Genomic DNA, 27955 nt, shown 5'->3' on the forward strand with positions numbered 1-27955 from the left:
CCCTCGCTGCTTAAGCCTGCCCTCCTCCAAGCGGGTCCCCTCCCCACAGCACCACGGCTTCTTTTCCTCAGCAAGGCGACAGGGGCTTCCCCTCAGCCGCCGCCGTCCCCGCCGGCCGAGCTCCGCCGCGTCCGCGGCCAGCGGCCGCCGTAAGTCCCGAGGGACAATTGGAGGTGCTGGGGATGGGAAGAGGGAGGGATGGCTGGGCGCGCCCCCCGCCGCCCCGCGCACGCCCCGACGACCCCACCCCGCGCCCGCCTGGCCCGCCACTGGGGCGCCGCGCCCCGCAACTCACTTCTTTCCACGTCCGCGCCCCGCACACTACTCTGCGCTGCGTTTGGATGCGGGGGCCAGTCCTAGGCTCCGCGGGGGCCCCGCGGCACCTGTGGTTCGAGAATCGACTTAAGTTTTGCGGGGCGTTTTTGGGAGGGGCCGGGGGCGGCGGCGGCCGAGGACTCTAGGCGCCCCCTGCGCGGCGGCGGATGCCATTGTCTGCACCGCTCCTTGCCTGTCACCTCGCCCGTGCTTGGTCAGTGATGGAGTGTGGCCCCGGGAGTGGGGGTGGCATCGGAGACGTCGGGACCCAAGGAACGCTGGACCCAAGCCCACTCCAGGGTTGAGCCCATTGTTTTTGACACCAGTCTCGAGGAATTGTAGTGCCCTGTGATTTGTGGCAAAAATCAGAGCATTGGTTTTTAAAGAGAGGAAAAGCAATACTTGTGCCTTGCTACCAGGTTTCGTCCCATGTTAGCGCATGATTTATTTTAAGGGGGATACATTGTTTCTTCGTCCGACAAAGTGATGGGGCGGTTACAGGACCCTGCTACAGACAGCCGGGAACCCATACTGTATTTTTCGAAAGCAAACGCCCACCCCTCCTGGCTACCAGGATCTGTGAACACAGGGTCCATTCTTGTCCAAGTTTTGGTAACGGGTTTGCATAACTGTGCAGTTGATGCTTCACTTGCTGTCCCTTCGAATGCCGCTATCTTCAGGACTTATATGGGAGGCACTTTGATACCACTGAATAAATATCTGTGTGTCTTGTGCTACGGAAGCTTTTTAAGTAGAGTAATAAGCTAATTTTAACTTTAATAAAGTTAAATTACCAAGTCATAAATTTTCCAGGTATCTTGATGCCTTTTTGCATTATCGCAAAAAAAGCAGCAATAATTTCTTATTGGAATTTAGATCCCATTTTATTCTGTTGGTTGTGTAAATTCCCCCTCCCCAGGTTCAAATTCAAGATGGTGTGGTGAATATTAAGAGTCAAGGCTTGAATCTTACTCTCAGTGGCACTGTTAAAGGCACTTATAAAGGTTAAAAAAAAAAAAATGAATACCTATCTGAATCCTACCTTTAAGTAAACTTTGTAGAAACAATACTTACCGTTTGTAGTTAAGATAACCAGTTGAATTTTAAAAAATGTTGGCTTTAAAAGAAGATGTACACCGATCAACAGACTTGCAAGTTTCAAATAAATCCATACAAATTAGTTTAAGTATAAAATATATTAGAATTTGGCATCTACTCCATCTGTAAACGCTATTTTTTGTTTTAAATGAAGTATTTCATGTATTGTCCGACGATGTATACCTCTTATTTTTAGCCTTTTTAAGGTTTGCATTCTCTTCCATAATATTAATAACTCAGTTCTTAATTGTGTACGTGTTTGTGTTTTTTTTTTTCTTTTAATGAGAAGAAAACATAAACTTCAAATCAGGCTTTTATTAGGAAAAATATATTTATGCGATCCTTTTTTTAGTTAATATTTTAGATCATTGTTTTGCTTAAAATATGCTAGCATAAATTGAAGAGAGCATTCTAAATGATAAGTAGTTTGTCTGCAAGTAATTCAGCCTGGAACTAGAACGGCCTCGGGGTGAAAAACAGTAGATCTCCTGTTTCTTCCGAATGTACCTAAACCAATTGATATCTATAGTTCTTTTTTGATGCATGGTGTAGGCACTGTGGAATGTATAGTATGAGTAGAAAATCGTTTCTTAAATTACCAAAGCTATCTTTTTCTTAAAAATTTCACTCCATCTTATTACTGTTTTTCTTTTTATACACACGTTTCCCTCCAAAGATGGTGTGGTGAATATCATATGTGGTCACATGTATGTGGGTCAGGGTGGGATGGGAAGGGAAGATTTGCATCTAAGTAGTAAGATCTTTCTAAAATAATTTTCTGCTATTTTAACTGGCATAAACATATTGATGACTGCTAATCATTTATCAGTTAAACACCTACCCCTCAAAGGTTCTCTGAGAAACATGTAATCTTATAACTATTGACTCAAAGTATTGCATTTAATATTGATTTTCTTATTTATCTTAACAGATGCAGTTTATGTTGCTTTTTAGTCGTCAGGGAAAGCTCCGACTGCAGAAATGGTATGTCCCACTCTCAGACAAAGAGAAGAAAAAGATCACAAGAGAACTTGTTCAAACCGTTTTAGCACGGAAACCTAAAATGTGCAGCTTCCTTGAGTGGCGAGATCTGAAGATTGTTTATAAAAGGTATAATTTTTAATTATCAGAAAGGTGGGATAGCAGAATGAAATGATAGGTCTTTTTTGTGGGGGGGTACAGGGGATTGAACCCAGGGGTGCTTTACCATTAAGCCACATCCCCAGTCCTTTTTATATTTTATTTTGAAACAGGGTCTCATCAAGTCACTAAGGCTCACCTCAAACTTGTGGTCCTCCTGGCAGTCTCATTGGGATTACAGGTGTGCATCACTGCACCTGGCATTGGTCATTTGTAATAGGGAAGTTGCAGACTTTTCAGCAATAACATTTATAAATAATGATCAATAAATATTTAAATGAAATAGGTTTAAAGGAAAGCTTTTTATTTTAAGATAACTGCTGTTTTGATGAGTTACCCAGGCCAAAATGATACGTAGGGAAATCATCTTTAATTATATAATTAAAGACATAAATGATTAGTCATACTCAACCATCTTTTCGGGAAAATTCAGTGAATTCAGGGGCAAAAAGGATCAGTATTTTAAATTATATGAGTAATTCTCTGAATTTAGGCAAGCATAGATGAGAGTCTAATTCCCATGAATCTTTATAAAATAATGACAAATATTTAACATGCCTTGTATCTGACTGTTAGAATCTTATAAATATCTTGGCTACATATAGACTTTTGCAATTATACAGATGTCTAAAAATTTTATGTATGTATAGGATCTGTTTGTTAATAGTATTTATTAATTTGAATTACACTTGTTGCTGTGGTGAAGGTGTTCTTAGATATGATAGATAATTTTGCCAAAGATAGGTTTCTTAAAATTTGGTAATTTTTTTACACTGATATTTAAAAAAATGCTTTATATCTTTATTTTACTGGTATCTGAAGAAACTGTTTTGAGTATCTTAAATTTTTAGGATTGTTCTTTAACAGGTTTAATGAAATATAATTTATTTTTTTACAGAGTATATTTTAAAGGGATATTATTTGCTTCTTCCCCATTTCTGTTCCCTTTTGAATAATTTACTGAATTTAAGATTAAAACATTTCTGCATATAAAAAATTCTCTTGTATGGGGAGTATACAGTGAACTAACAGAATGGAATGCCATGAGGGTAGAAGAGAAGTCTGTTTTTTCTCTTTTATACTCCAAGTGTGGATGGTTTTTTGTTTGTTTCATTTTGTGTGTGGAGGGGTGGGTGGCAGGGAAGGAAGTGGCCATTGTAGGACAAAGCGAGTTTCTTAAAGATTTTAGAAAAATCGTAGCACTTGAGATCTGAGAGATATCTTGGAATAATCTGGTCAAATACTCTTTTATTTTTTAAGCTTTTTGACCCAGGGATAGAGTCTTAAATAAAACAAGCAGAAATGGAACTGCTCTTGTGAAATCATAGGTATCCCATCACCCTGCTCACTTGGCCTCTACTCTTTGCACAGGAAACCGTTCTGAATTTGAAAAATAATAATATTGATCAAATTTCTATTGTATTAAAACAATATATTTGGGAAAAGTGACTTGTTGGAGGTCATATGCTGCTGGGGGTGGGGGGATGCAATTTAAATTTCAAGTATGGAGGCAAAGCTTTTAAATAGGAGTGAAAAAAGATTAGGTGAGCTTCTTTTCAGAGATTGAAGAATGACAAAGGGTGGGGGGAGGACAGGGACTGAAACTGGCACCTGCAGGATCTGTAGGAGACTGCATAATAATAAAGTCCTGAACCCAGAGGCTTGTAAAGGAGAGCTGTTACCTAGGGAAGTTTTATCAGACTTGGTCACACCTAGAAGTGGGGAGGACTGCCAAGGAATGGGAGAAGTGGGGTGATCTTCACATTTCTAATTTGGCTGATGGGATGAATGGTAAATTAGAGAACCCTGCTAATTTTTAGACAAGTTGGTTTTGGAATGTCTCACTTTCTGGTGGGTTGTGTTGAGCATAGGCATGGAATTCTGGGGAAACTTAGACGAAAAGTGTTACATATCCATCCTTCAAGTGGAAGGCATAGGGTAAGTATTAGGTCAGTAAAGTCAGGGAAGCGGAGTGTATTTCGAGAGTAAGATCAACTAATGCCAGATGTCACATAAAATTCAATGAAGGTGAAGAAAGAATCTGGTGGATTTTGTAGTAAGCACTTTATAAAATTGTCCTTTGCCAGAACATTTTGAGTGGAGTAATAGAGACAGAACTCACAATGTAATGGGGAAAGAGTGAAGAGGTAGAGTAATTTAAATAGCACATGGAGACTATTTTGGCGAGCTTTGCTGTGAGAGAGGTGGTAACCACCCCTAGACATAGGAGTTGGGGACAGGATTGAAAAAAGGTGTGAGAGGCTTAAGCTTATTTTTAGATAGGGGAAGGAGTCCCCCGTGTGGAGGAGGAAAATACCAGCAAGGGACTCAAGCCTATGAATGCGCAGTTAAAAGGAATAAAGGAAAGAACTGGTTGGTGTTCCTATGCGTTCCACTCAGCCTGTCCCTATTGGGCCACTTCTTTTTCTTAAAGTTATAAAGAATATTTAACCTGACTTTAATATTTAGATCAACACTCCCTTAAGTAAAAGGTGAGCTTAACAAAAAACAAAAAACGTAGCTTTATTGAAATAATCATGTACAAAACATGGATTTTTTTTTTTTAAAGAGAGAGAGAGAGAATTTTGTTTGTATGTGGTGCTGAGGATGGAACCCGGGCCGCACGCATGCCAGGCGAGCGCGCTACCACTTGAGCCACATCCCCAGCCCAAAAACATGGAATTTATAATCTGTTTTTCTATATACTCCCCCATTTCATCTTCTTACCACCTCATATATTTTTGTTGATATTATCAGGTGATTTGATTTCACTGCTCTAACTGGATGAAAAAGCCTTTTAAACCAGAGAATTACTGCTTAGCTCCTGAGAAATTCTGAACAGGCACTTTTTTTTTTGTATTAGTGATTTAACCCCTCGCTTTGCACTAGCACTCTGCCACTGAGCCATGTCTGCAGCACCACCAACCGTTTTATTATTTTTTTAAATTTTTTTTTTACCTTGAGACAGTTTCTCTTTAAGTTGCTCAGACTGGCCTGGCACTTGCAATCCTCCTGCTCCAGCCTCCAGAGTAGCTAGATTTACAGGTATGCGCCACCATGCATTGCTGTTCAAACAGCTCTTTTGCTGTTCATATCAGCAGAGGTTTTTTATGTCCTTTTTGTTAAATTGGGCCATACACATTCTTCATTCCAAGTGTTTGGCATATAGATTTCCCTTTGGGGAGGGGAGCTGTAGGGGAGATTAGGAAAATATAGCTGAAAAGACAGACTGAAAATCTGAGGACCTGAATTGTCCATTTGTGCTATTAGCTAGTTTTGTGACTTTAAGCAAGTCACTTTGCCTCTGTTTCCTCATCCCTAAAATAGATACTCTTAAAGATCTCTTGAAGACAGAATATTGTATGTTTCTGATTCCTATTTTATGCAGCACTTTTTAAAAGAGACATTGGATTAGTCTTCTTAAATTAATTTAAAAATATGTTCATGCATTACTAGCTTGAGAATTTGTTAAAGGGTACTTATTGATTTTCTTTACTAACAAAAGAATTCTTAATGACATACTAGTGGGTATTGAGAATAGTTTAGCTACATTCACCCATAGTCAGCTGATAATTTAGCTGACTGCAGAGAAGTCATGTGTTTGAATATAAGAATAGGCACTTTCAGATGTTCTCTGAGTGCCAGTAATTAGAGTAAGCCTTAATCCACCGTGCTAAAAATAACCAAACATACCTTTCTTCTTACTAGTCTATTATTAATTTCACTTCAGATTTAGACTTACAAATATGTACTAAGAGAACAAAATGAGCTCATTATTGAATTTTTAAAAATGTTGTTTTTTTTTTTTTTTCAAACCATTTGGATTTTAAAAATAGGGAAAACACTTCAGGTTTTCTTGGTAATCTTTTACTAAAATCAGTATGACATTTTTTAGTTCTCTCCTTTGAAGCTCTTAAAATACTGCTTTGAGCATAGTTTAATTTTTACCAGGTGCAGGTTTATTTTAATACGATTGCTGGCTATGGTTTTTAATGTAAAATTCGGCTGTGGGGTCAAATTGCTGTTCTGGGTACATTACTCAAGCCTGGATTTCCTATAAACTCAAGCAATAATAGTATCTCTGGTAAGGTAGTGAAGATTAAAATGGTAAAATATGAGGAAGCCTTAGCTAACATTTAGTGCCTCATTTAGAGTGAGGACTCAAGTTTGGAGCCAGACTTCTGTTTCTTCCTTCTTTAAACTTTCTGAAAAGGCTTATGATCCTGATAGCTTTCTGTTCATCTGAAAAAAAGAATTCATTAAATTTTGTGTGTGTGTGTGCACGCGCGCGCGCACTTGCTGGGGATGGAACCCGTGGCGTTGTGCATGCCAAGTAAGCACTCTACCAACTGAGCTACATCCCCAGCCCAAGAATTTATTAATTTGACAGCTTCTTTTACATTCTTTTAAAAAAAATATTTATTTTTTAGTTGTAAATGGACATAATATCTTTATTTTATTTTATTTTTAATGTGGTGCTGAGTATCGAACCCAGTGCCTCACGCGTACTAGGTGAGCACTCTATCACTGAGCCACAATCCCAGCCCTCTTTTCCATTCTTAATGAAAGTAAACATTTAGAGGGCCAGGGATATATTTCAGTGATAGAACACTTGCCTTGCATGCACAAGGCCCTGGGTTCGATCCCCAGTACCCAAACAAAAATTTTTTAGATAGTGTGGGTGGGACTTGTACCTCTTTTTAAAAATATTCCATAGCTGGGTATGATGGCACATGTCTGTAACCCTAGAGGCTCCAGATATTGAGGGTAGGTGGATGGAAAGTTTGGGGCCAGACTTTATTGAGACCCTCTATCCAAAAAAAAAAAAAAAAGAGGTGGGAATGTAGCTCAGGGGTAAAGAGCCTCTGGGTCTATCCCTATTGCCAAAAAACATTATTGGTTGGTGTTTAAATTGATGCTTCTGAATGATTTCTATAATTTCAGACCTTTGAGTCATATTTAAGTAAATAAGTATCTTAAGTATTTGTAAAAGGCAGTACTGTAGATAAGGAGTAACGATGGTGCAGCCATTAGATTATATAATACCAGCATTGAGGAAATCTTGAAAATAAGGAATTTTACTGGAAATTATTAGTAAATGCTGTGTAATAGAATTATTTGGTATTCTGTTCACGTCAGCTAGCATAGCTTGTTTTTAATGTACCATTTTTATGTGAGTCCTTTTAATCTTTAGTTTTTTCTTTTTCTTTTTTTTTTTTTTTAAGCTTTATTTTTATATGGTGCTGAGGATTGAACCCAGTGCCTCATGCATGGTAGGCAAGTGCTCTACCTCTGAGCCACAACCCCAGCCCCTGTAGTTTTCTTAATTCAGGGAATGTTATTTATCATTTCTGTGAATTTCTCCAAATTCAAAATTCTACTAAAGAGCATGGATTAGGAAGAACTTAGAGTTGGAATATTCCTTTGCTTTTTGAACAGATGATCAAAAACAGGGTAATGATGGGAAAGAGAGAAATCATTTGTTAAATTTGGAAGCCATGCCTTGTTATGTCTTCATGATTGATTCCCTTCAGGGTGATAAACAAATACATTCAGATGCCTACTTTATGTGACTACAGGAGACCCACCATTTTAAATAGCTTTCAGAAAATGGAAGTTAGGTAGAAGTTAGGACATGCAAAAAGACATGATGTGAGACAGACCCTATATACATGTGTGATTATACTAGTGGTGTGACTATACCATGTATAGCTAGAGGAATAAGAAGTTGTGCTCCATTTGTGTACAATGTGTCAAAATTAGTTCTGTCATGAATAACTCATTAAAACAAATTTAAAAAATAAATAAATAAATTGGAAAAAATAAAGACATGATACGTATGACAAAGGAGTCTAGTGAGAGGGTAAAGGACCTGGATTTAAGGAGGGAGACCAGTTTCTTGTCACAGTAGTTTTCTGGGCTTCATTGATTTTTGTTTTTTTGTGTGTGATCAAAGATGATAGTACTTGCTGTTGAAAAGATCCAATAAGGGGCTGGGATTGTGGCTCAGTGGTAGAGCGCTTGCCTAGCACGTGTGAGGGCCTGGGTTTGATCCTCAGCACCACATAAAAATAAATAAAATAAAGAGATTGTGTCCAACTACAACTAAAAAATAAATATTAAAAAAAGAAAAGATCCAATAAGATAAAATGGTTTTGATAATATTGAAATTAGTAGTGTTGTGTAAATAATAGGTTGTTTTTATACTGAGCAGGGACTCATTGAATCTTAAAACTGAAGTTGTGTATATTTTCTCTATATTATTTCACATTATACTATAAGCAGTAATTGCCTGTCATATTTTCTAAAAAATAATAAGTGCTCCTCATTGAAAAGTACAATCTAAACTGAGACTTGTTTAGAATATCTTAGGTTTTTATTTTCTTTCCTTTCAAAAGCTTTAAGTACACTTAAACTACTTTGAAATGTTCATTTAATCCTCCCTAAAGGACTTGTTATGCCTCAAGGTAAGTGTGTTTTTTTGGGATCAGGCATAACCCAGTTCCATGTGCCAGAATCCTGATTCGGAGGAGAGTAAGTGTCCCAGCCTTATTCTGTCTTCTCCGGTAAAGAATCTCCTTTTAATTCAACAGTGTGGAAGTGGGAAAATTTGAGGATGAGTCTCAAGTTTCCCTTACGTAATAAGAACTTTCTGTTCTATTTCTCAAACTTCTATAATAACTTGGAGCTGTCATTCTTTTTTTGTGGGGTGGACATTATTCCACAATCCTAGAAACCTCCTTTAATAAGGCTGTTCTGTGCTGTTAGAGGATAACATAGTGGTTACAATTGCCTATAGTGATGAGAGGTTGTGACAAGAAGAGGGTCTTCAGGTTCTGTACTATTCTGTTCTGGGTGCTGGTACATAAATGGGTTCACTTTGAAAACTCATCGAACTTTTATGACTTGAGATCTTCTCTGTGTATATATTATGCTTCAGTAAAATGTCCAAGGCAATGACCTCATCTGACAATATCTTCAATAAGTCCTTCAGTAGAAAGATCTATATTACTTGCTGTTTACTTGTAGTTTGAATTAATCCCGGTGTATTTTGCTCTAATTTAGTAGATTTCGTAGTAAAAAAAACCTGGGTCAACTGTTTTCAAATGTTTATAAAAAGGATCCTGAAAGGACAAAGAGCAAAATCAGTTACTCTTTCTAGATGGTATGATTTAGTGTTTTTTTTTTTCTTTTTGCCTGTGTTTTTCAAAATATCTCATGCATTTATTACTTTTGTAGTCTAGGAGAAAAAAATTCTGTACTGTTGTAAGAAAAGAAATAAACATGCTTATAGCATGAGACCTTCCACAATAGAATATGAAAATATATTTAGAAAACATGATTATAGGGGTAACTTTTTTTTCCACATTTGTTTTTTGTTATAGATATGCTAGTCTGTATTTTTGCTGCGCTATTGAGGATCAGGACAATGAACTAATTACCCTGGAAATAATTCATCGTTATGTGGAATTACTTGACAAGTATTTTGGCAGTGTGAGTATTTATTTTAAGAAATTGAATACCATCTCTCTCCTTTTTTAAAAAAAAAAATCTTTTTCCTAACAAGTTTATTATTTGCATATATTGGGGATTACAGGGAGAAAGCAATAATAACTTTTTCTCAGTTTGTCTACTCAGTTAACTTACAGGGTCATTGGCCATACAGACCTACTCATTTAATTATGATGGTTACAATGAGTTTTAAAATAGTACAATAGAAAGGACTCTTGACTGTAAACATTAATATCATGGTAGTGCTTAGTGCAGAATTCAGATTTGGTTAGCAGTTTAATCACATAACCCAGGAAATAAGTATTTAAAGATCAGTTTTAGGAGCAGAAAATTACTAAGTTGCTCACATTGAGAGTATGCAGAGACATGTCTTATTTATCTTGTATGCATTGTTTTTTCAAGTACTTTAAAATTTCAAAATTATGCTTACTTAAATTAATGATGCTTAGTCAATGTGATTGCTATTTTTAGAAAGAGTTAAAATTGATTCACTTTGGTCAGATTTCTTTGGCTTGCTTAAGTTTTAACAGTTTGAGGGATTTTGTTTGTATTGTTTTTGTTTTTCAGGTGTGTGAACTTGATATCATCTTTAATTTCGAGAAGGCTTATTTTATTTTGGATGAGTTTCTTTTGGGAGGGGAAGTTCAGGAAACATCCAAGAAAAATGTCCTTAAAGCAATTGAGCAGGCTGATCTACTACAGGAGGTAAGTCACTTGTTTTCCTGACTAGGCACTAGCATGTTTTGCTCTTGCTAGGGAAGTCTCAGTCATCCTTCTTAGAGTTTCGGTAGTTACCCAGAGCATGCTTGGCATGTATTATCCATGTGCAGTTTATTGATTGAAATATGTATCAGTCACATCAACTCAGTTATCTATGGATGGATGGTTCACTTTAGAGATGGTCTATTGGTCAAGCTTATTTTTGATGGCCCAGTTTTGGACCCTACTAGGACAGACTATTATAAAAAGAGAAAATATTGGCTAAACCTTACAGCAAGTTGAGAACTCTCCATCCATTGTTTTGAATTACTTAAGACAACCAACCTCCTTTTTAATTGGGAGTTGACTGTGAGATTACAGCATTTTCATTCCAGATTGGTTCATATTTTCACCTCATATCCATTAAGTACAAATGTAGCCAAGCAAGTGGTAGGGATTTCCAATTAGACATTTTGTAGAACTCTCTAGTTTTATATTAATAAAGCTAAAAAGTATTCATACTTTGCTTTTCTTAAATAGCAAACCATGTTCTATAAAACTACTGTTTTCTCATCTTACCTCCATATTTCAGAACCATAATAACCCCCTTCCCTTTTTAATTACTTCAGTCATCCTGGGGTAACCATGCATGTATTTGATACTTATGTACTTTCTGTTTCTGAAATTTAAAATTTCATATTGATATAAGTCTACCTTTTTAAAAAAATTTAATGATAGCTTAATTCAGGTACTAAATGGAATTATGCCTTAGAGCCAATTGTGGTTTTTATCATATAGAAAGTTTATAACATAAGAAAGGGTCAGTAAATAGAAAAAAAACAATGTAGTGTGTTTTCATTAAGGCAGTTGTTAAGTGTGTGTATATGTACATATATATAAAAAGTTGATTTTTTTTTGATTCACAGGTGTATTTTGCAGAAGCATTGAAAGTATGGTTTTGTATTTCTAGCTTATATTAGCCCCTCATTGTGCATTACACATGTATTTGTCAGTTCTTGCTTTTTTTTCAGTTACTAAAGGAGACTTTAAATTCAGTTTTTTAGTATTTCTATTTTTACAGAAATGGCAAGCTTTAAGGTAATGAAATGAGAGAAGATTTACTCTCTTTCTCCATTATAATTTCTTTACTATTGGCCTCTGGAGAGGAGGGAACTACTAGGGAAACCTACTACAACACTCAGTGGTAGGGGTTGCTGTAAGCTGAGGTGACAACAGTGCCTTGTGCACCTAATTATCTTGTAGTTATCAAAAGAATAGTTAGGGTACCTGCAAAAGTGAAGAATTTGTTGGCAGTCCTCATACCATCTGCTGTTCAGTAGTAGAATGAGAACAGACCTTTTTCCTTCTGTGTACAGTTTGCCACAGTGATTATATTTGGAGATTTTTATTTTTAGCATCAGGTGTGCTGACTATAAGCATATGTTGTATGGTTGTAAAATTGGTTTTAAAGTTAGTACTTTCTTATTTTGCTGCTCACTAAACAAACGTTTAAATATTAGGTAGAATCCAGGATGAGGAATTGGGAATTTTTCATATTTGTCTTTTTCCTTGGTCACTTTTATATTTCATTATTATGGACTTATATTCTGTTCTATCAGAACCTGGTATTTCTTCCAAGTTTTTCATCATTTTCTGATTAATTACATTTGCTTTAAACATTTAAAACATTTTGGAAGTTGTTGAAGTTCAGCTTCTTACTTTTAATGTTTTCCTTAGATGTTTAAGGCACTGATATCTCCTTGTGCCTGGAATATTTTTTTTTAATATTTATTTTTTAGTTGTAGATGGACACAATACCTTTATTTTACTTATTTATTTTTTATGTGGTGCTGAGGATGGAGCCCAGGGCTTCACATGTGCTAGCCAAGTGCTCTAACACTAAGCCACAGTCCCAGCCCTGGATTATTTTTTAAATGATACTGGGAAATTACTATGTACTTTATAATATATGGCAATGATGCTATGTTTAGCTTATAGTACTTAATATACTAGGGGATAAAAGCATTACTATAGAAGTATAATTCCTAATATAAATGCCATCTTTAGCCTCTTAGTCTGGGGATTTTTGTTGTTCATACTATCAGTGGTAAGAAATTTTTATTGACTATGTAGATATAAATAATATTTTTCAAATTATTTCTTGTTAGATTTATCAAAATGCTTAAATTTATGTTACCTATTTTGGTTTTGCTGTTTGGGGTGTAGTATTCAATTAGTCAGTGTCATGAAGTGATTTTACTTCCAAAATTGTAAATATGGCTGTACTATACTTTATTAAATTCAGCCTTAAGTTTTAACCTAATTTTTTAAAAGTATTTATTTTTTTAGTTGTAGGTGGACACAATGTCTTTATTTTACTTTATGTGGTGCTGAGGATCGAACCCAGTGCCTCACGCATGCCAGGCACTCCCTCTACCTCTGAGCCACAACCCCAGCTCTTAATCTAATTTTTAAAGCATTGTAATTTTTTCTATTTAGTGTCAGGTCTTTTATTTGGGTTATTTCTAAGCTCTAAAAACTTTCAACTTAAAATGAACTTATATCTGTTGGGCTTAAAGATAAATGAAATCACCAAATGATTTTGGTTTTTAGTTCTTTTTTAGCTTGTAAAATGTTTCTATCCTTAAGAATTAGATTTACCCAATTTATATGAATGTTACATAATTTAGATAGTCTTTCATCTTATAGGCAAACAGGACAGATTGTCATTGGCTCAAGTAGGTTGTCAGCATAAACATTAATAAGAATAAAACAAATGCATATTTAAATAATAATTGCTAAAATATCAGCATAAGTAATCAAAGAATAATGTTACCTTTTTCATTGTGGTTAATTACTTAGTAAACAAGGGATCATTTTTGGCATTTGTAGACTGAACTCTGTGCTTGTTCTTTTGGTATTTGGTTGTGTGAATACAGGATTAGATTTTGGGGGGAAGCCTGGAAATTGGCCCATTTTCCAATTTTTAATGTTTGTTGGGATTTTAAACATTTCATCTTAACATGCCACTGGTACTAAAGTTGACTCTTAAATTATTAAAGTATAACTTGTTGTGGTTGCTAAATTGGTAATTTTATATATATATATATATATATATATATATATATATATATATATATATAGTTTTAGTTGTCAATAGACCTTTATTTTATTTATTCATTTTTTATGTGGTGCTGAGAATTGAACCCAGTGCCTCACACATGCTATGCAAGCACTCTACCACTGAGCTACAACCCCAGCCCTATTGATAGATATTCTTTACAATGTTTGGAGTACCCCCACCATACACATATATATTTAAGCCAGATTTTTTGGAGGTGAAGTGGAGTATGATGATGCAGTTGGATTTATTTTATAAACACATACATGTATAATGACAAAGGAAATAATAGCATGGCATTTTTTTTCTGTAAAAAATCAGCCACTTACCGGTTTTTCTCTGCTCCTTAATTTTATAGAGCCAGAATGAAGAATGGGGAGGTTTGTCTGAGGATATCTTATGATAAAGAGCAGTCTAAGGCTTTAGTCCCTTTGACCCCCAACTTATTTATTGGTAACTACTAAATTTACCATTTTGTGGCATGGATAAAATGGGGTGCTATGCAAACACTGTTGCACGTGAGATGATTTAAAGTCCTTGCTTGATCTGTGAAGATCAAATAGTTAAATACTGGGCATTGGGCTTTAACCCTCAGCATTAGATGCATGATGGTGTTGATCAGCGCTTTGAGATGTGTTGAACTTTCTTTTTTATACTAACAGCATCGTTTTGAAATTTGTGGTGGTTTTTCTTTTGAGCTTTGTTTGCTGTTGGTATTGTTTCTCACTGAAGTAATCTGCAATGGAAAATAAGTGAGGTACCAAAAGCAAGCATTATTATACTCATGAATTTGCTTCTACTTCAAGATGATCCACTTTATGAATAGATTTACTGGATTTGCAGATGTTTATCTGCCTCATTTAGAAAGTGGTACTCTATGGAGAATTACTGCTGCTAAAATTGATTTGTTTTAGTGCTGGGGGCTGCATGATATGTCTTAGTACTATGCTGTATCTGTGAAAGCAATAATTAATAAATCTGTGGGACTGCATAAAATGGAAAGGTAAGAATCTTAGGAGAAAAAGTGATTTCTTTAAAAAAATGAGGCTTTTGTAACTTAAAATTATTTTAAGTAAATAAGGACTTTTTGAAGGATAACATTATACCTTTTAAATGAAGATATGAGTTATCTTAAAAATTACACCTTGCTAATTAAGAATATTGGGGCATGTTAGTCAAACTCAAGAATATCTTAGTTGTTTTAAAAGAGGTAGATGCTTTCAAATATATATAATAATGCCCTTTAACAGCAAAAAGTATTTTGATACAAATCCTCCTAAGATTTGTGTAGTATTGGACAACCTAAGACAGGCACGTCCCTAAGCCACATGCTTGGTGTTTAATTAAACAGAAGGGGGGAGATGCTGAGAGCCACAGCCGAGTCAGAATGGCCCCTGGCATTTTGCCAGAAGTAATGGTTGAGAAGGGAGCCATTAAGATGATGCTGGATTGATTCAATTGTATATTAGACCTTTACTGTCCGGCTAGTTTGGAGTTCTCTGGAGGATTGCCTGGGGAGTATGAGTTGGTGGGGGAAGTTGTTGGTGGGGGAAGTTCCAGGAGAGGGAAGTTCCAGGAGAGGGAGTTCCGGTTGGTATGTGGTGTGTCCCGGAGAAGGCCATGTGGGTGGCTTTCAGGGGAGTTCAGAAATAAAGTTTGTTCCTGCTTGAGAGACTTGTGCCCAGCCAGACTGCGGCAGATTTGCTTTAATAAGACAAACTCCTGAAATTCCTTTGTAATTATTGCTATTTATGTTAAAAGTTTTAAGCTTAAACCTCTTTCTTTTAAATTGGGCAAAAAATTAACAAAGCTACAGTCTTTTATGCCATCATATTTTAATTTTATGTAATCTTAATTGGGGTCTACCAGAACCAATTGGTTACATTGATTCTTGAGATGGACAATCCAGAAGGGGGAATATACAGAAGGCAGAATAAATCTTGCCTTTTACTTTTCTTTTTTTGTAATGGGGATTGAACCCAGGGGACTTTAGCATTGAGCTACATCCCCGGCCTTTTTTATTTTGAGACAGGGTCTTGCTAAGTTGCTGAGGCTGGCCTCAGACTTGTGATCCTCTTGCCTCAGCCTCCTAAGTCATTGGAATATTCCATTGTTTGTCTCCATACCTGGTTTACTTCACTTTTAGTAAGAAACACTTTGGCTAGTGTCCTTGGTTACTTGTTTCCATGTTGTAATCATTTTGTAGTGTGTGATTTTTAGCCCTTTTCCTTTGTCTGATTTTCAGAATTTTAAGAATTATCCTCCCTGCTGTTTCTTTTCTAGCTTATTGTGAATCACTTCTTATTACTTTGGGCTATTTGTAATGATGAAAAGTTGGAATAACTTTGATCAAGTAAATTTGATCTTCAAACGTTTTTGACTAGAACCCACAGTAATACATTTTTATATCACAATAGTACATAACTATAAAAAATTATTGAATAATACTCTGGTTTCTTCTTTTGTAATCTCTCATTTTCTATTATATTCTATTTTTCTGTGTTTGAATGTTTATCCTGACTTACTAAATTGATTTCATGAGCCATAGGGTTGGGGCCTGGAAAAAACACATTCCAGAAGGGTCAGTGGTGATTTTTTTTTTTTTTCAATTGAATAGTACTTTCTGAAAAATTTAGATTTGAATTTTTTCTCTGGCTGACATTGTAATTTCTTTAGTTTCCTCTGTTGCCTTTTTTTTTTAAAAAGTTAATTTCCATTATAGAAAAATGAGCAAATATAGGCAAACACAATAGAATATATAATCTTATCCCACCAACCAGATTAATTCAGTGGCTCTTCTCTGGTGGAGGTTGGGCATTTGTGCTTTTCCAGGGTCTGTTGAACTATGTGGACATACTTGTCACAACTGGTAGTACATTATTACTGATTTCTAGTAAGTAAAGACTATGGACACTGCTCACTATTTTGCAGTGCACAGGACAGACCCCCTAGCCCCCCAGAACCAGAACCAAGAATTATCCAATCCCAGTGTCAGTTCTGTCCAGGTTGAGAAAACCTGGTTTAATTTGACACCATGGAAGAAAAATCCCATTTACATTTATAGACTGCTACATTGTTTCAGTATTATACATAGTCTATAGTATAAATAACTGGCTTAGACATTAATCAAAAATGGAAAAGGAAGAGAAGAGAAAAAACCCTAAAAATTATGAAAGAAGAATATATGTGCTAAAAAACACATAAATGCCTATAAAAGTTATTCACCCAAATTATCTTTACTTGATAACCAGTGACTGGGAAGATAATCTGTGGTTGACTTTAGAACCTGTCCCACAGCAAGGCTTGTAGGATGTCACTATATAATCTAATTTCCTCAACAACAACCAAATCTGTTCACTTCTATTAAGGTAATTGAATTTTTATGTGGAAACAAAATTGAGTCTACCCTGCGCGGGGGCAGGCAGAACACTTTTGAATTTTCTGCCCATTTCCCCATCTACCTTAGGGATTTGATTATTTCTTAAAGAAGAATGGATTAAATGACCAGAATTTATACATATAGACTTTTCTTTTGTTGTGTAGTTAGACTTTTTGTTATTGTTCTTTTACATCCTCTAAGCCTTAAACAGTTTACTTAGTAAAGGTATTTTAGAGTTTGTGATTCCAAGAAAATTTTTTGTTTAGAAAGCCCTGATTGAATTTAGGTCATTTCAAGGCAAATACAATACAGGTAAATTAGAATAAGCTTAAAATATTTCTTTATAGTCTAAAATTATATTTGATAAGCTAATTTTTCTACCTTTTTTATTTAAAAAGTACAGTTAACTGCCAGAGAAAGTAATTTGTCCTTAGTATTTTATAGCTAACCAGCATCTATAAGCTATAGTAAAGTTACTCTCATCATTATTTTCAAGACAAATGTAATAGAAATAGATGAACAGCACAACAGAAAAAGATAGCAAGGACATGAATAAGCAATTCACAAATAAAAGAAAAGGAAATGAAAATTAAAATATCAAGGAGACCTTTGTTTCTTCTTGGATTTGCAAGATAGACACTCTGGTGCCTCCTTGTGAGCACTTAACTTGTATTTTGTTTTGGAGGATTACTTTGGAGATATATATTAGTGACTAAATGCACACTATGCCATTTGACCCATTACTTACACTTCCAAGAATTTTATTCAGTGGAAATATACAAATACATCAAGACGTGGCTCAGATATTAGATCATCGGAATGTACCCAAATGTCCATCAGTGGGAAATAGGTTAAGAATATCACAACACAGTCATATTTGCAGCTGCTATCATAGCTGTAAAAGAAATGAGATCATAGCTGAGTATTGCGGTGCACACTTGTATTCCAGCAACTTAGGAGGCTGAGGCAGGAGGATTGCAAGTTCCAGGCCAGCCTCAGCAATTTAGCAAGACCCTGTCTGAAAATAAAAAGGGCTGGGGATGTAACTCAGTGGTAGAGCACACCTGAGTTCCATCCCCAGGTACTCCCGCCAGAAAACAACCTCAAGACCAAATTTTCTGTGTAATATGGAAAGATACTCAAGGTATATCAAGTGAGGAAAAACAAAATCTATTAGAGGATAATAACTAACTTAAATGTTACCTCTGAAAATGTTTAAAAAAAGTTAGAACTTTTTAAAAAATAAAAATAATGCTCCTGGGGCTGGGGTTGTGGCTCAACAGTAGAGTGCTTGCCTATCACGTGCAAGGCCCTGGGTTTGATCTTCAGCACCACATAAAAATAAATGAATAAAATAAAGGTATTGTGTCCAACTACAACTAAAAAATAAATATTAAAAAAAATAATTCTCCTGTGTGAATGAAAGAGTACACATTGTGTTGCTTCAGATAGTACAACTAGAGCAGAATTTACTAAAATAAAGCTTTAGCATATAGCGTAAAGTACTTGTCTGCTCTTGGCCATTTTAGACAGTAACCATCTGGAGCAACCACATAGATCTTGCCTCTCATTGCCTAACAGTGTTAAAAAAAAAAAATCACTAGACTTTCTCAGTAATTCACAAATGCTCATGAAATAAGACTGACACCATAAGCCCTATCATTTAAAAGGTGCCTTATAAAATGTTCCCAGTTCTTCTCTTTTTAAATTCATTGCTCAAAATAGATCTTAGTGACATTAGATACTCTCTGGCCCTTTGGGGCTTTAACCCATATAATAGGGTTCCAGAGTTGAACATAAGGACTTTGCATGCTTTGCTACATAGTTCATTTAGGGGGATTAAAAAGGGCCATTGTGTTCTTGAACATGAAGGACAAAGGATACAATAGTATCGTATAAATAATAAGTGAAGAAGCCCCTATACCAAAAATCTGCAGTAGATCAATAACTTGAAAATATACTTATTTATATTTGCTTTTCATTATATGTAAATTATTTCTCTTTTACCACCTTGTATACTAGAATTAGGAGACTAGTCATTCAGCTTGGGTGTTAAGTACCATTAGTTTACTTCAGCGCTTCTCATCTCAGCAAGACTTAAGCCTGCAGATAATTGCTAGTTTACCAGTATTCATTATCGCTTCCCAGTTGGCTTTCCTTGTGAGTCATAGCCTAGTATGGTGGATATCTAGGAAATTGAATGGTAAATGGGGTCAGGCTTTTCTTAGGAAGGTAGGCATTTTTTGGAGAACAGGTGCAATTTTATTCCTCCCTGTTGTTTGTCAGCCTACACTTCCCACTACATCTGGTCCTTTTTGTACAGGATTGAGAATAAAATTATTCTTAGTGCAGAGGAAAGAAAAGATGCATGTATATAAAGGAGAAGGAGCTGATGGAAAGAATGGTGGCAAATAGGGATAAAGGGGAAAATGGACTGTTTGAGGAGGGAAAAAGGGAATGGAATCAAAAGCATTGTTCTTGGACAAGAAGAGTCCTTATGAGGAAATAACGGTGTAAAGGTGTAGGGTCCCCCCCCCCCCTTTATGAGTTGCATAAACAAAATTGAGAAAGTTGTTTTCTTGCCAACAGAGATGACACTAGAGGAGAATGGTTGTGACTGGGGAGAAGGAGAAGGGTAGATGAAGTCAGTGTGGAGGGTTGGCAGTAGACTTAGGGTGCAAATTAGTGATGGGCAAAGGATTGCCCAGGATTGAAGGCCCATTTCAGGTTGAAAATAATACATTTGTGATCTTTATTCAAAAATTGTTTCGTCACTACCATTCTGTTCTTTATTCCTACTTAATTTAGTGTATTGAAAAGCTCATAGTTTGCTGAGTAGTGTACATGACTATTTCCAAAGGCACCCATGGGAACAGCAAGACAGTAGGCCTAGTCCTGCATAGGGTCCCTTATGTGCTGTGACATACTTTATTGTCAACCTCCCTAATCTTAAATGATTTTTCTGTGACTCAAAAGATATAGTATGAAGGCACAGAATACTGCAGTTTATATTGAACCCACTATATTTTATTATATAAATTATATTTTTATTATATAATTTATTATATAAATTTTATTTATATTTTATCCTCGTATGCAAGAGGAAAAAATATTCTTGGTTAATTATTGGCATGTCTGTAGCATTTAGTTGAAATCAACTTCATGTTAACTGGTCATTAAGGTATTTACTTATAGCAGAACTTTGTCAGACCCTGGCATTCATAACTGGGAAATTATTTAAAACACATTATCCCAACTTAAAAGTGATAAAAGAATGCTATTTCTTGTACCAACATTTCTTTTTGTGCTATTATTTTAGAGTTTCTTTTCCATTTTTCTCCCCTGGCCCATGCCTTACCCCCTTCTGGGGATTGAACCAGGGCTATGCACATACTAGGCAAGGATTTCTTTCTTTTTGAAGAATGTTTTTCCAATGAAGATGGGTTTCTCCCTACAGAGAGTATTCTTCACAATTGATGAATGCTAATTTCTTGTTTAGAGTACAGTAATTGGATCATTGGCTGAGAAGAATAGTTTGGCTTATCATCACCCCTTTCCTTTTCTAAAGGTAGTAAAAGATCTATCAGATAATGAGTGATGGAAATGCCTGGGGCAGTCACATTTCAGAATTGTTCATATAGAACTTTTGTTCTCATTCAGGAAGTCTTCTGTGGGGGGGAAATGACTCCATACTCAGCCCTATTTGGGAAGCCACCTTTTTCTTTTAAGGGAAATAAAACTCTTCATAGTTGGTTTTTAGATGGTGTGATATAAAATTAAGAGAGAAAACCAAAACATTAAAAACTATATAATATAAAGGCAAAGAACTGGTATTTAGGTGAAGGTTATTTGACAGACTTAAACTTTTCTTGTTCTCTCTCCAGAAAACAGAGACTATGTATCACAGCAAGAGTTTCATTGGGTGTAAGAAAGCGTACTAGAATACGTGCTGGAGTTCTGACATGCATCAAAATGTAGTAGGATATGTGAATTCAGTTTGTAATTATAATTTTGTCAAGTGTGTTATTTATATTTTAGCATTACTTGGAAAGTCTCAATTATATAAATCCTAAAGGATGGTCCCAATTTTTAAACAAATGTTTTCATAGGGAATTTTGCTCTGATAGTGATCTATCATTGGGGCTTACAATTTATTTTTCATTGAAAAAATTAGGTATTCATTAAATACTGTGAATTTCCAATGCCACTGGTACACAAGTAGAATTTCCCTATGAAAACGAAGCTTCATTAAGGAAGTATTTGGGATGTAATTTATTATTAACACTATTATTTTAATTGCTTGCTATTTCATTTTACTATATATTCTGAGTGGGGAAAAAAGGGACAGCTGTCTCTTCAAAAATGTTTAGAAATCATCTGAGAATTAAAATATAACTGGCTTTTCTTCTTAGATACTTTTTATTTATGGTTGTGTAAGTTTAGGAATCTGTTACTTTTTTAATACTTTCCACGCATTTGTAGCCTAATAATTCAGAGTTCCAACTTGAATAAATACTAAAAGGAGGAGACTTTCAAAACACTCACATAAGAAGTTTTAAACTTTTTAGAGTCATAAACTTCTGGTGGGGGTAGAATCACTTAAAGAGTCTAAAGGGTAAAGAGCTCTCTTCCTAGGAAAATAGACACAGAATTTTGCCTCTAATTTCAGGGAATTTTTGGAGGCCCAGGACATCTCTCTGGGACACTCTAGGGTCAGTTTAAGACCCCACCTCAGGTTACCTTTTCCCCTTGTTGATGTGAGAAACATCTTGTTATATAAGTTTTTAGGCATAGATATGTAACAAATCTGTTTGAAGGGTTCTTTAAAAATCTATTTTGAAGATTTTTAAAAAATTTATATCCTTAGTCTCAAAGTTGCATTCTTTGGATTTTTTGTCTTTGTAGCTGAGTGAATATTTAAAAGCCTTTATTGCTACTTAAAATACCATATGGTTGACTACTTTTCCCTTTGCTTAGGGAAGATTTTCCTCTGGGATCTCTGCTTGATATAATAAAATCCTGATGAACTCAAGACACTGTGAAAGAAAGTATTCTAATTGAATTTTCAGTTAACTCAGAACTGACCAAATGTCTTACACTGGAAATCTTTTCAGAGTTATTAGTAAATACAGTACTGTAGGATTTTGTAGGATGTCAGTCATCATTTTGTTCGTCATACAAAGTTAAAAGATGAATCTGAATGCCTGGGCATTGTTTAAGAAGTTAAATGTTCAGCCATAAACCAAAGAACAAAAGTAAACAAAAACTCAAGTTTTAGGCAACTTTACTGTGAACTAAATGTTCTAGAAATCTGATTGTGTCTGTATCAGTTTGTGTACTGTGTATAAGAATATATGCATTTCTCTTGTAGCCACGTCATGAATATTTTAATGTCCCTGTGTACTAAATGACTACTCATCGAGTATGCAGAATTTCACAGAGGAAATAGAGAGCTGATATACTTATGAAAGAAAATATCCTCAGCTTGCTGACTATCTTGTAAAAATAATAGAACATTTCAGAACCAGTACCATTACAATTGTATTTTTTTCCTGTTTGCATTCCTCTTTCCTGTTTTATTTCATTCTATATATGATCTTGATATAACTTATTCCTGTTCACAACTGATTTAAATTCTTCTGACAAAGTATGATCTGTGAATGTTTTAAGTAATATTTCATCTTCAACACATGCATGTTACTATTAATGAACCATTTGTGATTAATCTTAAAAGAGGAAAACATGGCAATCATTATTGTTTACCAAAGAGACTATGACTGAATTACTCTGTCAAAATAAGCAGTGCCATAATATTTAGTTGTTCAGTCTTCAATTGTTGAAGGGGGGGAAAAAAACTATAGTGTGATTGTCTTGCAGACTGAGTTAAAATGTTCTAATGTATCACATAAAAGGGTATGTGGAAATAATACAATAAAATAAAATTAATTTGTACTAGTATATAATATTCAAAGTTAAAACATTCAGTTAAGAAATTTTGTAGTGCCACATTTATTGAATCACATTTGTGCGATATAATGATATTGAACTATCAGAAAGCTGTGTCAGAAAAGTCTCTTCTGCACTATTGCTCAGTGGAAAGCCCTTTCCAAGTATTAATACTGAGCTAATTTATATACTTCAAAAATTCCAATACTGTTCAATACTTAAAGTTTATATTTTACTATTAATAGTTTTCTAATATATTAAGTCTTCATTTAAATATGTAGTGCTTTGTTAATTATGGCTTTATATTTCTGAATACTAAAATTTTTAACATTGATCACTATTGTACATGCTTTTAATAAAACGTGTAGCATATTTTATCATAAAAGGAAAAGTACCAAATCATTCATTATTTTAATCTAGAGAATTTAAAGACTGAGTTAAGTAAGTTTTCATTACACAATAACTTCAGATGATACTCAAACTAGTTTATCACTGAAAGAAAACCTACCAGGAAACTTTGTATTAGGCAGGTAACAAATCAGTTATTTCCATTCTTGGCATTCTTGCTGTAATACACTACATTTGACGCACTGGGAAACATTGATCTTTCATTTCCATTTTTTTCCCCTTCATCCCTCCCCCTGCCCTGCAACATGTTATTCATCTGGTTTTAATGCTGCATAAATATGCATTGTCTCATGCCTGTTTGCTTTGGATGCTGTGTGCTGAGCTGTAACAAGATGTTGCTTTTGTTATCTGTATACAGCTGCTTGCTTGAAATCAGTAGATTCTGAAATAGCTTTTCTTGCATGTCTAAAATAAAAGTATTGCATGTACTTTGTCTCATGTGGATGACTTTTTTCTTCTCCACCCCTTTTGATAAGATAATGTTTTATATTTTCATTTTTCCAGGTAATTTTTTAAATTGTGGTAAAAACACATAATGTAGAGTTTATTTTAAAGGTTACAGTTCAATAGTGTCAAGTATATTCACATTCTTGTGCAACAAATCTCCAGAACTTCATCTTGCAAAACTGAAACTCTAGACCCATCAATCCACCACTCCCTACATCCCTCTCCACGAAACCATTGTACTTTGTTTCTATAAATTTGACTTTAGATAATAGTTTTTCTGGGTAATGTTGAGCTATGATTTCAGTGTGAACACGTGAAAAGTACATTTTATATTTTACACATAATTTGTGAAATATTCTACTTGTACAACTTGAAAGGATTAAAATATGTAAATGAAACTAGGCCTCTTAGAACAAATACACTAAGTAATTCATATTCAAAAAGCAATCTGACTCTCTTCAGGAAATGCTATATGAGACTATAAGCAATGAGCAGGTGTGGTAGGGGTGTGTGTGACTGGCTCCAGGGAATAGTTTTGGGCCATTTTTACATGGACAAGCTGGGAATGTAAACTGTATAGAATTGAGTGTAGGCATCCTTTAATAACATTGAAGGTCCATCACTTCCATCCGATTTCTTCAAAAACTTAACGTGCAGACTTCAAGAGAATACTATGAAGAACTTTTCTGTACACACATCCCTCAACTTCAGCAACCATCGATTTAATATTGTTTGCTCTAGCACAGCTCCCCCTATTTTTGCCTCAGTATTTGAGAGCAAGCCCTCTCCATCCTGTCATTTCATCTAGAATACTTTAGAAGGTATCTGCAACAAAATCAACAGTAAGTGATCCTAATATCTTTTGCCTGCCTGTTTTTTCTGCTTATCTGAGAAATGTCTTTTTATAACCGATTTAAGACCAGATTCCAATCAAGGCCCACATTGTATCTAGTTGATGCATCTTAAGTCTGTTTTAATTCTTCACAAGCCTACTTTTTATCCCCCTGCCATCTTTTTTTTTTGAACCAGGGTATTTATGCCATAAAATTTCTTCCATTCTGTATTTGGCTCGTTTTATTCTTGTGTCAATGTTTTACTTGTTCTCTTATCCTTCATCTATATTTTTATTTAGATCTGTAACCTGATTAGATTGAAGTTCAGTCTTAAGAGGGCAAGCATACTCCATAGATTAGACTGCCTTTTTAAAAAGGCCTTTTTTCACTCAAGCTAATTTTTATTCATTTCTAGTACTACACAAACATGCTGACAACTCATCATATGAACTTTATATAATTGGTTTATAGTACTTCAATATAGCACTGAATGCTAAATACCTTTATTTAGATTTTAGTCACGTAATGACATTATCAGCTAACATTTTTTGAGCACTTTCTATACACCAGGCACTGAGCCTTAAACTCATTTACTCTCAACATGAAGGTAAGTACCATTCTTCTTGTTTTCCAACTATGGAAACAGACTGTAGAATCTTATGTATGATTATACCATGAAGTGCCTTACATACAATTAAATCTAATGTTCTAAAGATTTATGATTTAATGTTTTCTTTCCTTGTTTTGTGCTGTACCACGAATAGGATGCAAAAGTAAGTTTATTCATTATTAGATACTAAAAATTTACATTGTTTTTCTCTTAAAATATTGTGTGACCTTTTAATTACAAAATTGATAATAATACCTGAAAGTTGACCTACTTGGTCCTTTTTTATGCCCCTTTGGAAAATTTTGAAGTACTTTTTCTACATATGGCTGCTTGTCTACCTTTAACATTTAAAAACAAGTATTGGTTGTTACATAAGACAAAGAGCCTTTAGTTCCAGAGTGTTTTTTCAGTATGTGACAAAAAAGCATGGAAAACACTAGGTGAAGCATTGTGGGAACTCAGGACTTGGTGGGGGCGGGTCCTGCTTTTTATTTGAATTATAAAAGTAAGTTAATCTTTCCTGTATATGATTAAGTAGCAGCAATTTCATACATTGCTAGTGAGTTTCCATTGAGCTTGACTGCTTTTTGTGTTATGGCAACAGTACCGAGCACATTAGTATGTAATTAGTTGGTATTTAATGAATGCCGAGAACATCCTTCTATGGTCGCCAATGATGTGGGCATAAATCCCTAGGTAACCACTGGCTGTCACTAGTAGAATGATCCTGTAACACTGAATTTCTTCTGTAAAATGGGCATGCCCTTTATGTCAGTTTTTCACATTTTTAAGACTCCCTCCCTGGATCTGCTTACCAGAGTCTCACGTTTTCCCTCCACAGGAAGCTGAGACCCCACGTAGTGTTCTTGAAGAAATTGGACTGACATAACTCTCCTCCCTTGTTGATGACTTCTTGTGGCATTTCACACACTGTAGATGGTCACTGCCTTCATGTCCATGTTAGCTAATGGTGTAAGATGATGTCTTGTCAGTATTACTGTTTTGCTAAGCTGCTTCATTCAGGCCTACATTTTTTTTTAAAGGGAACTTTGATCAATTGAATGAAAAGGGACTTCAATTTGGATTAGAAATATGCATAAAGTACTTGGATTTCTCAAATTTATAGGTCTATTTCTCATAACTGACTATGTGCATATGTGAAAATGACACATCTCTGTACAAGCAATATCAAACAATTCGGCAGTGTACATTTGTTAATTACTGTACTTGACAAAGGAAGGTTAAATTATAATGTGAAACCTGGTTTTACGAAACCAAAGATGAGTGCAGCATTTCCGTATATATGGTAAAAATAAGGGAATCAACATGTCACATATTGAATGAATGAAAATTTAATTGTTGAAACTTAAACAAAAACAAATTTATACCAAAGAACCCTATTGGACACTACATACCTTAAAATAAAGGGAATACAGATTATTTTAGATGACTAAATTGGAAGATGTCATTTAAAATTAATAACTAAGCATTCTGAATGAATGGGACAAGGAACAAAGATTGCTTTATAATAGCACATAATTTTTAAGGCCAAGGCACATTTGAACCCTGAGATGATTTTTTTTTTTTTTTTGGTGGTCATAATCATTTAGTTACTCAGATTGTTTTTGATGCCCCCCAAATGAAGTAGAAATGTTAGTGTATCAGTTCTTCATAACAGTATCTTACAGAAACATTGCCCTCTTCACAGTGTTGTGTAAAGTCATTGTTTAAAGCATGAATGTTCCTTCTGGGGTTCTTGTTCAAGCTGAGATTATTTTGGTTCCCTTTGCTTCCTTCCAATTACAAGTTCTGCAAACTTTACAGAAGCTTCCTTTCCTTCCATGGCACTACCTAGTTATCAGAAGTATAAAAATCTTAAAAAGACACCTTTCATTTAACAGTGAGTTGAAGTAAAATGGCATTAGGTGGCCCTATATTTTTAAAAGCTTATATAATTGTTCAGCATCACTTTTATACATACACATATCTAAACATGTCTGTGGTTTACACTTTCACTTGTATATGCTGGGCTGGATTAAGCTTTGTTGTAATTGTGACCAACATCAGGCCACGTGAGCACTGTCTTATCACATTGCCAATTAGCTGTAATAAATGTTCGACATACAAACACCGTAGTGTGTTTTTATCTTTTTCCAAAAGTGTGTCAAACTGTCAAGCTGCTGAAGGAAGATTTTTTTCCCCAGTAAAATGTTGAAAATTTCCCTTCATTTGACTGCCCCCCCCCATTTGAATGTGGTGGTGGGTTTATAAGCACACACAAGAAAAAATGGTGATGATTTACGGAGTCTTCATGTACTTCAAGTTCATTGAAAAGTAACATGGATTCCATGCTACCAAGAGCTTACCAACACATTTATTTTCAATCAATAAATGCCGCTTTTAAAACCTTGATGCAGTTGACTTTTCTACTCTCTGAATGAACAACT

The 27955-nt window shown here is 35.1% G+C and overlaps 1 protein-coding gene across 3 annotated transcripts; it reads left to right on the plus strand.

Moving 5' to 3' along the window:
- On the plus strand, positions 1 to 27920 carry Ap1s2 (adaptor related protein complex 1 subunit sigma 2). 3 transcript variants are annotated; one of them, XR_003301543.2, is made up of 6 exons: positions 6 to 149; positions 2345 to 2523; positions 9939 to 10047; positions 10633 to 10770; positions 14244 to 14338; positions 26350 to 27920. XR_003301543.2 is itself a non-coding variant. In XM_026396715.2 (5 exons), the coding sequence occupies exons 2-5, from the start codon at positions 2345 to 2347 to the stop codon at positions 26395 to 26397; spliced, it is 474 nt and encodes a 157-aa protein (XP_026252500.1). In that variant the 5' UTR covers positions 1 to 149; the 3' UTR covers positions 26398 to 27920. The 3 variants fall into 3 exon arrangements, 2 of the variants coding, with proteins under 2 accessions (XP_026252500.1, XP_077650194.1); XM_026396715.2 differs by lacking the exon at positions 14244 to 14338 and having other exon boundaries at positions 1 to 149; XM_077794068.1 differs by lacking the exons at positions 6 to 149; positions 14244 to 14338 and adding an exon at positions 512 to 529.
- Positions 27921 to 27955: the final 35 nt, after the last annotated feature.

Source organism: Urocitellus parryii, chromosome X (assembly GCF_045843805.1).
Source record: "Urocitellus parryii isolate mUroPar1 chromosome X, mUroPar1.hap1, whole genome shotgun sequence".
Lineage (NCBI taxonomy): Eukaryota > Metazoa > Chordata > Mammalia > Rodentia > Sciuridae > Urocitellus > Urocitellus parryii.

Bases quoted from the DNA above. Each gene is read 5' to 3' on its own strand.
- Ap1s2 (XM_026396715.2), top strand. From the start codon at position 2,345: ATGCAGTTTATGTTGCTTTTTAGTCGTCAGGGAAAGCTCCGACTGCAG. The intron at 10,048-10,632 runs GTGAGTATTTAT...TTTGTTTTTCAG, and splicing joins TTGACAAGTATTTTGGCAGT to GTGTGTGAACTTGATATCAT. The intron at 10,771-26,349 runs GTAAGTCACTTG...TTCCCTCCACAG, and splicing joins AGGCTGATCTACTACAGGAG to GAAGCTGAGACCCCACGTAG.